We start from the raw sequence: 16,588 nt of genomic DNA on the forward strand, positions 1-16,588 counted from the left end.
TGCTATTTATTAAAGTTCTCCACACGCATGGATTCTGCATTTGGCATATGTCCATTCCAGGCAAAAGAAATAACCTTATGATAATCTCTTTGTAACCGTTTGATCCATCTTGTACTTTTTAAGTGTTCAAAAATCTGCAAAAGAGAAACAAAAGAGCGTAAGACAATACAATATTTGTGCTCTTCGTGGAGAGACTATATAACACTACCTGCGATGTGAATATTAGGCTATGGAGGTTTAAATTACAGTACCCAGGCTGTTAGTATATTGTCACGGGGTCGTGACGTCGACGAAGGCAGCAGTCGGCGTGTCCAAGATGCAACTCTTTATTCAGCATTCAGGTGAAGAACACAAGCATGTCAACTTTCTTGCCCTTCAGTCTGCTCCTCCGGATCCACTAGTACCGCGCGCGCGGGGAACCAAGTTTATTATGCAATGAGTTCTTGCTGTTGCTTTTATACTATCGATAGTGCCATCGAATTTTTTACTATCGATAGCGCTATCGATAGTATATTTTACCATCGAAAGTTCGATAGTGACTCAGCTATCGCTAGTATCGATAGTATCATCGATAGTTCTGCATCACTACTCAGTACGTGAAATGCCAGAAATTACTACTACACTGTACAGAGTCGTCAACATTTAAGCTGAACTCCTCATTAGTATTCAAGACCTCATTGAAGCTGTTGTTTAATACATAATTCGGAAAATCATTACTGTGTTTGTCGACACCATGATTAGACGTTCTATAATGGGCATTGCACTCGTGAAGTATAAGAAACGTTCTAGTTTTATCGGTTTGAATACTAATGAGGTGTTCAGCTTAGATGCTATCTATCTATCTATCTATCTATCTATCTATCTATCTATCTATCTATCTATCTATCTATCTATCTATCTATCTATCTATCTATCTATCTATCTATCTATCTATCTATCTATCTATCTATCTATCTATCTATGTGCCTGCCTGTCTTGCCTTGCCTTGCCTTGCCTGCCTTGCCTTGCCTTGCCTTGCCTTGCCCTGCCCTGCCCTGCATGCCTGCTTGCCTGCCTGCCTTCAGTGAACTCACTTGAGTGAACTTCAAGGGACGCAAGGAAATAGTTTATTTAACTGAAAGTTCACTAAGCTGAATATTCACTAGAACATGGAACAGCATTGTGCACAGCAGATATCGAGTCAAGTGTGAAATGCAATTTATTTTTAAAAGAATTTTGTAATTTTCAGTTGGACTGGCGCCCTTAAAGCGCAAGAAGAGACAAGGCTGTCCACAGAGTCTACGTTTCTGTGCACTTCTGGCACAGCTTGTTGCTGTGGCACGAAGTCTCGCAACTTTCTAATATATCCTGAAGCCTCGGCTAGAGACACAAGATTTGAACCTGCCTCAGCCATTACAACTTCCTCGTCGCACGCTTCTTCTTCTGGTTCCAGACGAACATTGGAAACAATTTCCAAACGTGATAGTTCTACACAGGCAACAAGCTCGCTGTCACACTGCACATAGTCTTCAACTTCGTTGAATTGGTTTCAAAAATGAGCCTGGGTCCGCGGATCAAGTTCGTTCAAATGAAATATTCAGTATTCAGAAATTCGTTTAACTGAAAGATTTTTGCATAGCACTTATAGGAAAACCGCCGGGGATTTTCTAAAAGTTCATTATTCTGTTAAACCGACGTTCGTACAAGTGAGAGTTCACAGCCGCCTACGTCTGGGTACTCTCGTGATCGCCTCCTCACCAAAACTGACACGGGAGTTTAAGAGGGTTTGACGAATATGACTGCCTGGTCATGACATGAATAATATGAAAATGCTGTCGCGTACCTCGCCAGACCCTTTCCTCCAGACACGTGTGGCCCATACCCGTATACCACGATATACGGGTATGCACCACAGGTTTGACTGACAGTTTATATCTAGTCAAGAACGGCGAGAACACACGTTGGTAATTTAAAAAACCGACACCGGCAGCGTTTACCCGACGGAATGCAAATAATAAAAATTATGATCCCAGCAGGAATCGAACCCGAGCATTCTGCGTGCCAGTCAGGTATTCTACCACAGAGCCACGCCACTGCTTTGTAAAAAGACCCTATGCAGGCACAATGTCTGTGCAACGTCAATTGTTGTGCTGGCTATCCAATTTTATAGTAAAGCAATAAACACTACATATCTACTCCTATGATAGAGGCGTCATGTCGGGTTAACGACAATTGTGGTTCCAGTGTTGGCTTCGCTTTTATAGCAGTCTAATAAACAATACCTGTGTATTCCTATGATTCAGCAAGCTATATTCAAGTGTTGCTGGTTCCCGGAGGAATACGCTAACAAAGGTTACGTATGATATTATTGCGATAGCAATGATATGGACACTCGGCGGATTTTTGCCGTCGGCGCTATGTCCCGGATATGTATATGTATGTATTTATATAAAAAAGGAACAAAGAAAAATAAATCAGAAGAAAAAAAAATTCGGCAGATCCCACGTAACGTGGGAGTCGATGTTATGCGAAGCATGCGGCGGGAAGTTGACTGTGGCGTAATTTTTGTTTTACTGAGCGAAACGTTACAAAATGACGCTGAAGATTTGTATCAATTTTATACGCACACATATATGTTGAAGAGCCGCATATGTGTTATATAACTAGTTTACAGTTGAGTAACGCTGCCAACGGCAACGTGGGTATTGCCAACACCAGAAGCGGCAAGCTGATATGTATATAGTGCTTATACGTGTCCCGAGAACGCACGCACGTTTCACGAACCCGTGTGCATGTGTGAAATAAGTTATTGACAGTTCTTGAACAAGGTCATCATCACCGTGGTCAGTGAGCACCAGCAGCTGGTCATGACTAGCTATCGGATCCGGTCGTGATCGCGGTGACGAGGGGTCCATCTGTAGTGAAGTATGTGGTATAGTAGAGCTGTTGGAATCCGTGGATGCCTCGGTCATTTCGTCGACACATTGTTTGTCGACAGAGCCGGCGACACGTCGGAACCTGAAGCCACCCTTCGCGTTGGTGAGGTATAGGCCGTCGAGGCTTGTAGGCCTGGATAGTGCTACGTAGACCAACATCAGTGGGTGGTGTTTGTCGTATTCGTAGACTACCTGGGCGTATGTCGCCTAGTGGCATAGACAGGGGGGGGGGGCACACCGGGCCCGTGCCCCCCCCCCCTCCCCCCGAAAATGTCTTTGTCATGGCACGCAGAGCACAAAATGACACTCTACTACATCTGCCTGCCCGGCCCCCACTTCAGATCAAGGTGGTGTCCCCCCCCCCCCCCCCCCCGCCCCGAAAAAAAATTCTGCCTACGCCCCTGATGTGACGTACGTAGCCTAGTCTACAAAGCGGCTGTCAATCAATCTGGCATCATCCTCGGCCAGCATGAGGTCATCGCCCAGCCTCGTAAGAAATGAAGAGGACACTGCGTCGTTCTGGCGGACTAAGTGTACTTTACGGTGCGATGATGTGAATATCATGCGTAACTAACGTATGATGTATGCATGATGTTAATGTATTCCTCAGCGGTCGAGCAATGCTTCAATATAGCTTGCTGAATCATAGGAATACAAATGTAATGTTTATTAGACTGCTATAAAAGCGGAGCCAACACTGGAACCACCATGGTTCTTCCCTTCGTGTTCGTGTTTTTTGCGCAAAATGCAATCCGGACTGGAACCACGGACGTTAATCTGATATGACGCCTGTATCATAGGAGCACATACGTAGTGTTTATTGCTTTCTTGTAAAATCAGATAGCCACCACCACAACCACAATTGACGTTTCACGGACCTTACGCCTGCATAGGCTGATTTTCCAAATCAGTTTATAGACCTGGTGTGGCTCTGTGGTAGGATACCTGATTGCCACGCAGAATGCTTGGGTTCGATTCCTGGTGCGATCCTAATTTTCATTCATTCAATTCATCGGGTCAACGCTGCCGATGTCGGTTTTTCTCAATGCTCTCACATTTCACTTACCAATGTCTGTTCTCGCCGTTCGTGGGTAGATACTGTCAATCATCTGTGGCGCATACCCGTACACCGCATCCCGTGGTAAGCGGGTGTGTGCCACACGTGTCTGGAGGAAAGGGTTTGACGACGTACGCGACACGATTCTCACGTTCTTCATGTCATGACCCGACAGTCATATTCGACAAATCCTCTTACCCTCCCATGTCAATTTCGGTCTACCACCGTGGTCTACACCAAGTTAAGGAGGCGATCATGAGAGCACCCAGACGTAGGCGGCTAGATAGGTAGGTAGATAGATAGACAGGTAGATAGATAGAAACGCGCAAAGTGCCAAAGGTTTGCTAAGAAATGCTTCGCATTTAAAATCCGAAGCACCCGACCGGGGATTCGAACCAGCGGCCTCTCGCTCCCCAGCGCGTAGCGTTAGACAACTCAACCACACGTCATGCATGCGCCGGTGAAATAACGGCGAGCTACTTATAGACCTTTTCGCTGTTTGTAAACACAGCTCCTGGACGGCTTCCGGTTTTGTGCGCCGGCGTAGCCTAGTTGCATTGGCGGGGATAAAAAGCCTTAGCGAGTAGCCCGCACATTTTCAACACTTTCCTCCCTGTGTCTGGCCAAATATTTTAAATAAATATTCTTCTGAGCTGCACACGCAGCAGTACAAGAGTTAGGCCTTCACTTTAAGCGCCTTCCTTTTACCTGAAAGCGAAGAAAGAGTCTTTCCTTATTTTGGCACAACATAAAAAACACGCTTTCTGCTTCGGCGTTAGAGATCTGATAATTGAAGTGACCGGAAGTTTCTTGGGGTGCGACACGTGCTGCTGCTATCGCAATCTTCAAACCGACCGAAAAGGCGAATATGCACCATTTACCGCTGGTAGTATCCATATCTCGGAGGAGCTTCGCCGTGTTTTCTATGGCGCAACGGTCCCACATTTACTTTCAATGCGAAAACTGCCTTGAGACGCGCAAGAAAAAGTGGCCCCTTTCTGTACCCACTCGAGATGTGGAACGAAAAAAACTGGCCGCCTATCTGCGTGCTTCGCTGCAAATGTCGTCGAAAGACAATAGTCTTCTGCCGGTTGTACTACACGAGTCCTGGTCTCATCCGCGGCCGCCCATGATGCTGTTCTCGTACCATTTCCGTCCTGGCATGATAAATGCAATGGAGGTTTGTTTGAATAGATTTCATTTTACCGCATTATTTCATCAAGCGGCCATTTATGTGTTGCCCTGCCTCAGACAGCGCCTCCTCTATGTTGAATCGGCCGCATCTGGCTGGCATTGATAAAATAGAGGAGGCGCTGCGTGAGACATGGACGCCGTCCGGCAGTGGCGTCAAGAAACATAAGCTTGTGCAGAACCCAGGGCCACTGCCAGGTGGCAGCACCATATCGTCGGCAGAGGGCTTTTTCTTCGGGCATAGCGTCGCATTTTCAGCGCAGCCTAAGAAACACTAGGGACTTTAGATTCACGTATCTATGTATTTTCTAATAAAGGAACACACCACCTAACACTTACGTATCGATGTTGCACCTCAGGTATGCGTAATATTTGCTTTTTGGTCGACAATGTTCACAAGCATGAACGCAACTACCAGTTCAATATGGCTGGGCGTTCAGCAAGTGCTTAAACTTTGGCCAGGTGGCTGAATCGTGTGACAGACAGACAGAAGAAAGACAGACAAAAATTTCTGCGTTCAAGTATCCCAAAAAAAGACTATCGTCTATAAAAAAAACAAGAGAACACCGGGAACAGCTTGCGTTAGACGCCCCCGTGTGGCATGAGACGCAGAGGGGTGACTATACGCGCCACAGTTTCAAAGAAAAGGAAATATGTAAGAGCGTCTCATTCCCCTATGCACAAAGCCGTAACACAAAGTCCTAAGCACAGAGACGTAACAACTGCGACAGTTGTTAGTTCACGCTTGCCCTGTGCGTTCATTGTGGGCGTCCTTCTTTGTGCTTCAGCGGCCCGCTGCAGGAATCGAGCTGCTTGTCGCCCCTCGTGTGACATTCCACTTTCTTGCAGTCGCATTCATTGCTTCGCCCCTGCGGCGAAACGGTGACTTTTCATATCGGCGCAACGTAGCGTGCACTTCGTTCCGAGAAAACCGATGTCTGCGCTCTAACGTGAGAGCTGATGTTACATCAGACCATAAGTTATCCGTTAAACGCCAGTGTTGTCGACAGGCCTGGTAAGCCCCCGATGTGCACACAACTAGTACATTTACAAAAAACACGTCGATCCACCTCGCAACGCTTGGCTAAAAGCCAAAAAAAAAAAATGCAGCACAGAACTACAAGATGATTGCTTCGCATGAAACCGATTCTCACAAGGCGTAGGATCTGCCGCATTTTATTTGCATGGTGTGTACCGGAACAGGCTAGTAGCATAGCGCGGAAAGACACACGGACAAAGAAGAGGTACGAGACGAACACAAGCGCTAACTTTCAACAACCTGTTGTTGTTGAAAGTTAGCGCTTGTGTTCGTCTCGTACCTCTTCTTTGTCCGTGTGTCTTCCCGCGCTATGCTACTAGCCTGTTCAAGATGAACCAACAAGCCCATATTGGTACCCTAGTCGACTGTGTACCGGAATATACATGCATGCATGACAAACAAGTGATAGCGAACGACATGACATAACATGAATGCCTTGATTTGTCTCAACGCCAAACAATGTGGTATATGGAGCTTCTCGATGCCTGTTTCAAATTAGATCGATTGTCACAGTGCGTGGATTCTGCTCGTTTTTTTTTTTTTCGCTGCCCCTTCACTGAAGGAAAGCAGGAACTTTATATGTATACACAATAAAAGATTTCTCATTTTTGCCTTTCTCTGGGACTTGTCGCAGTGACAGCTAAAGCACTGACACACAACACTAATGCTAAAACTTTAGCGCAAAACGAGCACAGCGGACAAAGAAACGACGCAGACAAGCTGTGCTCATTTTGCGCTAAAGTTTTAGCATTATGGTATACCAACTAGCCCGCTCCCACACCTTGCTACACAACACTAAACCTTTTTTCTTCGCACGTGTTTTCCCCATTTGTTGGTCACCACGGCAAAAAGATATTTATCCTTGGGCACTAACAGGTCATTTGATATAAACATGTCACTTCATTTATAAAACTGAATAACAGATCACCGATTAACAGGTTAGTGATAAATAAAATCCCTTCAGCTTGCATCCACCACAACCACTCGTGACAGGTACTTTGCTTTATTCGACGTATCATCTTCTGCAACTGTACTTCCTAGCACGATACCTAAGTCTTCCCAGATCAAGAACACATCATCGGTTGGTCTGGCCAGGTGGCAGCAGCAGTTCCCGATAGAATGGCTGCAGGGACTCCCAGGTGAAACGGCTGCGATCCAGCTGCGCAATATTTAATTTTACCTGAGAAAAACGAAGAAGGCCAAACTACACGATCGCATAAGTGAAAGTTTATCTGAATAAGGTTGTTGTCTGTAACGATCCGCATACTTGCCTTGTACCCACACATATGCATACCTCGTATCATCCGAACGTGAATGCAGAAAGAATAGAGAATATTCATAATGCTTTGTGATCAGGCAACATTGTGCGCTTCCGCCATCTTGAGTTCCGCCATCTGTCGTCGACGAAACTTTCGAGCAGAAAAAAATCAGCCGCGGTTCCTTAGACCTCCAGCGACGTGTTCTCAGCGGAACTTACTGCACTGCCACTAATCAACCCAACCACAATATCGAAGTTTTGCGCGTCTAGAAACGTATCTGGAAGACAGATGCGCTCACAGGATACCGCTTCGCAACCTAATCTATCTATCTATCTATCTATCTATCTATCTATCTATCTATCTATCTATCTATCTATCTATCTATCTATCTGTCTATCTGTCTGTCTGTCTGTCTGTCTGTCCGTCCGTCCGTCCGTCCGTCCGTCCGTCCGTCCGTCCGTCCGTCCGTCCGTCCGTCTGTCTATCTATCTATCTATCTATCTATCTATCTATCTATCTATCTATCTATCTATCTATCTATCTATCTATCTATCTATCTATCTATCTATCTATCTATCTATCTGCCTACGTCTGGGCGCTCTCGTGGTCATCTCAATAACTTGTAATATACCAAAATTGGCATAGCAGGGGATCAGTGTATGACGAACACGATTCACTGGTCATGACATGAATAACGCAAAATACCTGTCGCGTACGTCACGGAACCCTTTCTCTCAGTCACGTGTGGCACATACCCGTAAACCAGAGTTCATGCTATGCGGGTATGTGCCACAGGTGATACAGAGTCTCAACCAACACAGTAACCGCGAACACACACACTGACACGCAAGGAAAGTGACAATAACAATAACAGTTGGGGTTTTATGTCCGAAAACCACGATATGATACGAGAGACGCCGTAGCGAAGGGCTCCGTAAATTTTGATTATCGGTTATTCTTTAACGTGTACCGAGATCGCAGAGAACACGGGCATCTAACATTTTGCCTCCATCGAAATGCGACCGCCGTGGCCGGGCGAACCGTACGAGAGACGCCGTAGCGAAGGGCTCCGTAAATTTTGATTATCGGTTATTCTTTAACGTGTACCGAGATCGCAGAGAACACGGGCATCTAACATTTTGCCTCCATCGAAATGCGACCGCCGTGGCCGGGCGAACCCGCGACCTTCGAGTCAGCAGCCAAGAACCTTAACCGCTACACCACCGCGGCGGACGCAAGGAAAGTGAGGAAACTGAACGCAGAACACCCCTGGAAGACGCTCATCTACCATCCACTCGTCCACGTGGTCCGCAACGTGGTCCGCAACGTGGACCACATGGATTACGCAAAAACCGGTGTCAGTGCTTCCTACAATAAATCTGCTGAGAGAACCAGGCCTCTCATCATCAACATTGATTTATCAAGAATCAACAACGCTTGGTGCTTATACTGCTTGAAAGACGGATTGGATGTGGAGAGGGCATCAAAAGACCTCGCTGCCACGTCCACGACAGGAGGTATCATAGATTATTTCATCGTAAGAGGCATCCAGGATTTCCACTAGCTGCACTATACCTCGCACTTCACTACACTTAGACTCCTCATAGCCGCGATCACGAACGGATCCGATTACCAAGTCCGGTTCAGCTGCTGGTGCTCACTGATCACGGTGATGATGGCTTCTTCAAGAACTGTCAAGAACCCCTTCTACACATACACACGGGTTCGTGAAACGTGCGTGAGTTCTCCGTCATAACGGACAAGTATAAACATAACTGTGACGTACGTGCAGTGCAGTGCGCCTGCGCAAGCTGTTTAGAGAAACTTTCCTGAATGAAGCTTAGTTGCGAGTAACGCCTGTCCTGTGCCTCTGTGTTCCTTCTTTGTCCTGTTCGGATTCGCGCTATCCAGTATTGAAGAATATAAGCACTACGTATCAGCTTACCGCGTCTGGTGTTGGTAACACCCATGCTGCTGTTGCCATCGTTACGCAACCGTAAAGAACTGGTTATATATTAGATATGCGACTCTTCAACATATGAGTGTGCGTATACCACTTCCATATTTCTCTAGCGTCATTCCGCAACGTTTCGCTCAATGTGAAAAATTACGCCACTGTCACTATCCCGCGCATGCTTCGCATAACGTCAATTCCCACGGTGCGTGGGATCTGCCAAATTTTTTATGTTTGTGCGTGTGTATCTGTGCATGTACAGTCGCAATCTTTTTGAGGGTGAACACGGGAACGCGTGGCCTTCTGAGCTCACAGCGCGGTTCAGCGGCGGCAACGAGAAGCATTGATCATGCGCAGTGTGGCCGGCGTGCGCAAATTCTCTCGCCGCGCGCACTGCGTCACGCAAGCAAGTGCGTGTCGTCTGCTGCGCGCGTACCGCAACAAGGTAACCGTAAGGTTCAGGATTGGTGACGATGTTGAACTTCTCATTACGCTCCCCACGATGCATCAATAAATTTTAAAATGCATGTAATGTTTTGTGGGCGTTCTCAAGATCATTGTTGATCTGTAGCCAGGCCACGCATGCTCATGACACTTGTGGGCGTATTTAAAAAGCGGCTTCCGTCTTTGAGGAGCGTATATATTGTTACGTGAGTGACAGTCGCTTTTACAAGTCGCTATTCACAAGATATATTTTCAAGAACGGCTGCAGCGCTGAGCAATCCGGCTCCGAGCTCGAGCAGCTAACGACCTTCGTCCTCTTCGTCGGGCGCACACGCGCGTCGACAATATGGATTCCGGCAGCCTACATGTAGCATAACCCCCGGCGCAAAGGCGCCGTCTCGGCGCATCTAGGCGTCAACGTCATTGGGCGAGTGGTACTGCTTCAGGCGTGCGACGTGTACGATGTCGCTGGCATGCGGGGTGGATGAGGACGACGAGTCAGCAGGAGCGATTTCATAGGTGACGGGAGTCACCGCACGAAGCACTCGGTATGGCCCTGTGTACCGAGAGAGCAGTTTGTCGGACAGGCCAACGTGCCGGGTCGGAGACCACAGCAGAACCAAAGAACCGGGCGAAAAGTGTACGTCGCGGTGTCGTTGATCATGCCGACGGCGTTGGTTCTCTTGGGAGGTCAGAAGGCGAGTACGAGCGGCTTCGCGTGCATGAGCGGCCCGGCTGATAGCGTCCAGGGCGTATTCAGTGGTCGGAGCTGCTGGCAACGGAATGACTGTATCAAGGGGCAATGTGGGTTCGCGGCCGAACAGCAGGAAAAATGGGGAGTAACCAGCCGTGTCATGGCGCGAGGAATTGTAGGCAAATGTCACGTACGGTAGAGCAAGGTCCCAGTCGGAGTGGTCTGAGGAAACATACTTTGAAAGCATGTCGGTTAGGGTTCGGTTCAGACGCTCCGTGAGGCCATTCGTTTGCGGATGGTACGACGTAGTGAGCTTATGCCGCGTTTCACATGAACGCAGGATGTCCGCTATGACTCTCGATAGAAATGTGCGGCCACGGTCCGTGAGCAGCTGGCGTGGAGCACCGTGTTGCAAGATCACGTCGCGCAGAAGAAAATCGGCGACATCTGTGGCGCAGCTTGTTGGAAGAGCTCGTGTGATGGCGTAGCGTGTGGCGTAGTCTGTGGCCACAGCTATCCACCTGTTGCCAGCAGAAGACAGGGGAAAAGGGCCGAGTAGGTCCAAGCCGACGCGAAAGAAGGGTTCGGACAAAATGTCGAGGGGTTGCAGGCACCCAGCCGGAAGCGTCGATGGTGTTTTGCGGCGTTGACATTTCTCACACGCCGCGACGTATCGTCTGACGGAGCGTGCGAGACCTGGCCAATAGAAGCGACGGCGGATTCGGTCGTATGTGCGGGACACACCAAGGTGACCGGCAGTTGGAACGTCGTGAAGTTCGTGGAGTACAGCGGAGCGGAGGTGTTTGGGTACAACAAGCAGCAGGGATGGTCCGTCTGGATGAAAGTTGTGGCGGTATAGCGTACCATTCTGGAGTACGAACGAGCGATGAGATCGGTTCGAAGGTGAGGCTTCGAGGCACTCGATGATAGCCCGTAAGGATGCATCACGGCGTTGCTCGTCGGCTATGTGGGTCAGTTGGGAAACGGTGCACACGCAAGCGTCGGTGTCAGGGACGGTGCGCGACTCGCCAACCGGATAGCGAGATAGGCAGTCGGCGTCCTGATGCAGGCGTCCAGACTTGTACGTCACTGCAAAAGTGTACTCTTGCAGTCGCAGAGCCCAGCGACCAAGTCGACCTGTGGGATCCCTTAATGATGAAAGCCAGCAGAGCGCGTGGTGGTCGGTGACTACGGAGAAGTGAGTGCCATATAAATATGGACGGAACTTGGAGACCGCCCAGACAAGAGCAAGGCATTCTCTTTCGGTGATCGAATAGTTGCGCTCCGCAGGTGTAAGGAGGCGACTAGCGTAGGCGATAACGCGGTCGTGTCCCTGCTGACGTTGGGCGAGGACGGCTCCGATCCCGTGACCACTGGCATCAGTTCGGACCTCAGTCGGGGCGGATGGGTCAAAGTGGGCCAATATAGGTGGTGTCGTCAAAATTGTGATGAGGTGAGAGAAGGCGGCAGCTTGAGTGGACCCCCACGAAAATGGGACGTCTTTCTTTAGAAGATCAGTAAGTGGTCGAGCGATTGCTGCAAAGTCCTTCACGAACCGCCGGAAATAGGAACAGAGTCCCACAAAACTCCGAACATCTTTGGCGGATTTGGGTACTGGGAAACTGGTGACGGCACGAATTTTCTCAGGGTCCGGCCGCACACCAGAAGCATCAACGAGGTGGCCCAACACTGTAATCTGTTGGCGGCCGAAGTGACACTTCGACGAGTTCAACTGGAGGCCAGCATTGCGGAAGACGCCGAGAATAGCCGACAGACGCTCAAGGTGGGTCTCAAATGTAGGTGAAAATACGAGGACGTCGTCTAGGTAACAAAGGCATGTTGACCATTTGAACCATTGTAGCAGAGAGTCCATCATGCGCTCGAACGTGGCTGGGGCGTTGCATAGACCGAAGGGCATAACCTTGAATTGGTACAGGCCATCGGGAGTGACGAAGGCGGTCTTTTCTTGGTCTTTCTCGTCCACGGCAATCTGCCAATAACCGGAGCGAAGGTCTATGGATGAAAAGTAGCGTGCGCCATGGAGACAATCGAGAGCGTCATCAATGCGGGGCAAAGGATACACGTCCTTTTTCGTAATTCGATTTAGATGCCGGTAATCGATGCAGAAACGCCACGTGTTGTCTTTCTTTTTAACCAGGACGACGGGTGACGCCCAAGGGCTCGATGAGGGCTCAATAATGCCTTTAGCTAACATCTTGTTTACTTCTTCTTGAATAATCTGGCGCTCCGATACGGACACCCGATACGGTCGACGGTGAATGGGAACAGCACCACCTGTGTTGATACGGTGCTGCGCAAGAGAAGTTTGGCCGAGTGGTCGATTGTCAAGGTCAAAGATCTCGCGGTAAGAAGCCAAAAGGCGGATGAGGGCGGCTGATTGCGCTGGGGGGAGGTCTGGGGCAATCATGGGGCGTAATGCCATGTCGAGGCTTGTGGTATCGGGTGGGCGACAAGGAATATTAGAGCATACGTCTGCTGCAAAAGAGGTGACGTGGTCATCGGCTAAGGACCGCAACGTGGCGATTAAGATGCCTTGAGGGAGGACTTGCTTCGTGAAGCCGAAATTTATGACGGGGAGATGTACCCGGTTAGCGGCTATAGTTATGACGCAGTGAGGCACAGTGATGTCACGTGCCAGAAGTACATCAGTAATCGGCGTGACGACGTAGTGCCCATCCAACACGGATGAAGTCGTTGTGAATTCGGCGAATGTTAGGGCTTTAGGCGGTAGGCGGATGAAATCCGAGGTGCAGAGGCTGTGTGGGAGGTCGGGGTGAATATCTGGCTGAAGAGGAAGGTCCAAGCAAAGAGTACCAGCGGAACAGTCTATCAGGGCAGAATGGGTCGACAGGAAGTCCATCCCTAGGATGAGGTCATGAGGACAATTATGGAGCACCGTGAAGAGGACAGGAACGTAACGGTCGGCTATGCTTATGCGAGCTGTACACATTCCAGTGACAGGAACAGTTCCGCCATCGGCGACGCGTACAGCTTTTGTAGTAGCAGGTGTGAGGACTTTTTTCAGTCGGCGACAAAGACGAGCACTGATTATGGACACGTGAGCTCCAGTATCGACTAGAGCCGTCAAAGAAATACCGTCCACATGCACATCGATGAGGTTCTTGTTCGTAGGAAGCGTCAACGGAGGATTTGGTTCAGAAGGAGATGATGCAGCACTACCTCCAGGAGCTGCACGATCTAGTTTTCCGTCGGGTACGATGCAAAGTTGGGCGGCGAGGGGTGGCGGCGGGGTTGGGGCGACGGGGAACGACGGCGTTGAGGGGACGGTGAACGAGCAGGAGGGCGGCTGTTAGGTGTGTCACCAGTAGGGTCTGTACGGCTGGGCGAATACCGGCGAAGATCTTCATATGGGCGGGAAGGCGAGAAAAATTGGGTCCTATATGGCGGCGTCCAAGTGGCGCGGCAGTAGCGGGATACATGACCAACGCGGTGGCACCGGAAGCAGATGGGTCTGTCGTCGGGAGTACGCCATTCCGCTGGGTTGCGAGATCGTGGAGGAACGAATGGGTCACTTCGAGGTGCATTCATGGGCATTGGTCGGGACGAGGGGCGAGAGACGGGGCAGGCGACAGGGAACCCGAGGTTGGCGAATTCTTGTCGTACGACCGCCTGAATAACGGAGACCGCGGGGGTTGGTTGTATAGTGGCATGGTCGAATGGAGAGGGCTGGAACGGCGCTGGACTTGCCGCTTCAAGTTCCCGTCGAACGATACGCGTTACACTCTGCTCAAAGGGCGGTGTAGCGGCGGAATCGGAGCAGGTGGACGTGGCAGCCGTGTTTGGCAACCGAGAAAATTGAGGGTGCACACGACGGCTTTTGGCCGTTTCGAAACAGCGGCATTCTTGAATGATGCGGTCGATAGTCGAGACGTTGGTGTAGACCAGCAAATGGAAAGCGTCGTCCGCGATGCCTTTCAAAACGTGACCCACTTTGTCAGCTTCGGGCATTGCCTCGTCCACTTTCCGGCAAAGAGCAAGCACTTCTTGTATGTATGAGACATACGACTCAGTAGGTGACTGGACACGGGTAGCGAGCTCTTGTCGTGCAGCTGCGTGGCGACCGGTCGGGTTCCCAAAGATGTCACGTAGCTTCTCCTTGAACGTGTCCCAGCTGGTGAGCTCGGTCTCATGTGTTTCGTACCAGATGCGCGGGGTTCCGTCCAAGTAGAAGAGAACATTGGCGAGCATCATGGTAGGGTCCCACCGGTGAGTTTGACTGACCCGTTCATACAGGCGAAGCCAGTAGTCGACGTCGAGGCCAGGTTGCGCAGAGAATGTCCCAGGATCGCGGGGGGTGGGGACCGCAACAAAGGTTGTCGTAGGAGCCGCAGATGGAGATGGGGACGGGTTGTCATTGGAAGCCATGGCGAGAGGCTGGATGACGCGGCCACTGCGGAGCTGCGTGATGAGGACGGGGAACGTTCCACCTCCACCAAATATGTTACGTGAGTGACAGTCGCTTTTACAAGTCGCTATTCACAAGATATATTTTCAAGAACGGCTGCAGCGCTGAGCAATCCGGCTCCGAGCTCGAGCAGCTAACGACCTTCGTCCTCTTCGTCGGGCGCACACGCGCGTCGACAATATGGATTCCGGCAGCCTACATGTAGCAATATATTCTTGCACATTACCGCATCTGTCAGAGCAGCAATTGAATTTCAGCATGGCCCGCGTTCCCGAAGAAGAGAGGTGGAAAATCGTACAATACTCGCTCAGGGGATATTCACAGCGCTCCATCGGTGCTCTCGTGCACAGGCCCCTAAAGACCGTCAACAGGATTATTCAGGCATACAGCGAGGAGGGCCGACTCTGTGATGCTCCACACAGGCGTCGACCAAAGGCAACGACGGAGGATGAAGACGCGCTTATAGTAGCTGCTGTCGTCGAGAACTCGTTCCAGTCCGCGAGGCAAGTGCGGGAGCAGCTAGATGTGAACGCTTCTCTTGCTACGGTCCGGCGACGCCTCCGAAGTGCTGGACTGCGAAATTCTGTAGCTGCACGAAAGACAGTCGTCACTGCTTCGAACAAAAAGTCACGTCTGCAGTTTGCCGAAGCACACGCCTCATGGATGGCAGATGACTGGGGTCGAGTGATCATCTCGGATGAGTCGACTTTTACAACTCGCCAAGACCAACGAATGCGAGTTTGGCGAACCAGAGGCACACGGTAAGAAACTTTTCTTAATGCACGTTTGACTTTACGAAGGATGGTCAAAAATACGATTTCCATGCAGTTACGAGCCAGCCAATGTGCAGGGAGTCGCCGCGAGTGGCCGAAACTGCGTGAACGTGTGGGGCGCTGTGTCAAGGCATGGTCTCGGGCCTCTGCATCGCATAGAAGGTGCCCTTACATCGCAGCGATACTGCACAAAAATTTTGGACAATGTGTTGCTGCCCTACGCCCACAGCGTCTTTCCCGATGCCGACTTCATGTTTCAACATGACCTGGCGCCGGTTCACACGGCAAAAGTTGTCAAGGAACATATAGAAAATCGAAGAATCGGCATGCTTTCCTGGCCGGCCAAAGGCGCTGACATGAACATCTGCGAAAATATATGGGGGTACATCAAAGCAGCCATGGTGCGAAAACCTGTCCACCCGTCGACTGGGGACGAGCTGGGGGCAGCCGTTAGACAAGAATGGGAGGACCTTCGAGCGGATTATGACTTTGTGCCAGCGCTGTACGCGTCACTGCCCTCTAGGATGGCAGCAGTCGTTTCCGCAAAGGGTTGTATGACAAAATACTAACATCATCAAAGAGAAAATTATTCCTGCTTACTAATACTACTTCTAAACGGATTAATCTTTTGTTGAACTTGCACCAAATAAACGTTCGGATGTTTGTGTTCCATTGCCTGTTCGTTGTACGATAAGAACACAGCAGAAGGAAAACTAAACAAAATGAAAAGTTGAAGTAATTACAATAACGCCAAGCATAAGAAGCACGACGTTCTGAATTAAAAGCATCAAAATCGTGGTTTCTGTCATAGTTCG

General features: G+C 49.7%; 1 protein-coding gene across 1 annotated transcript in view; it reads right to left on the reverse strand.

The window, feature by feature from the left end:
* Positions 1-6,549: 6,549 nt before the first annotated feature.
* The window catches only part of LOC119386544 (glycosyltransferase-like domain-containing protein 1), a 103,067-nt gene continuing 93,028 nt past the window's right edge, over positions 6,550-16,588 (reverse strand). Inside the window, exon 7 of the mRNA XM_049413170.1 lies at positions 6,550-7,361. Within this exon, the coding sequence (XP_049269127.1) occupies positions 7,278-7,361 (84 nt within the window). The 3' untranslated portion in view covers positions 6,550-7,277. The remainder of the gene's footprint in view (positions 7,362-16,588) is intronic.

This window comes from Rhipicephalus sanguineus, chromosome 3, assembly GCF_013339695.2.
Source record: "Rhipicephalus sanguineus isolate Rsan-2018 chromosome 3, BIME_Rsan_1.4, whole genome shotgun sequence".
Lineage (NCBI taxonomy): Eukaryota > Metazoa > Arthropoda > Arachnida > Ixodida > Ixodidae > Rhipicephalus > Rhipicephalus sanguineus.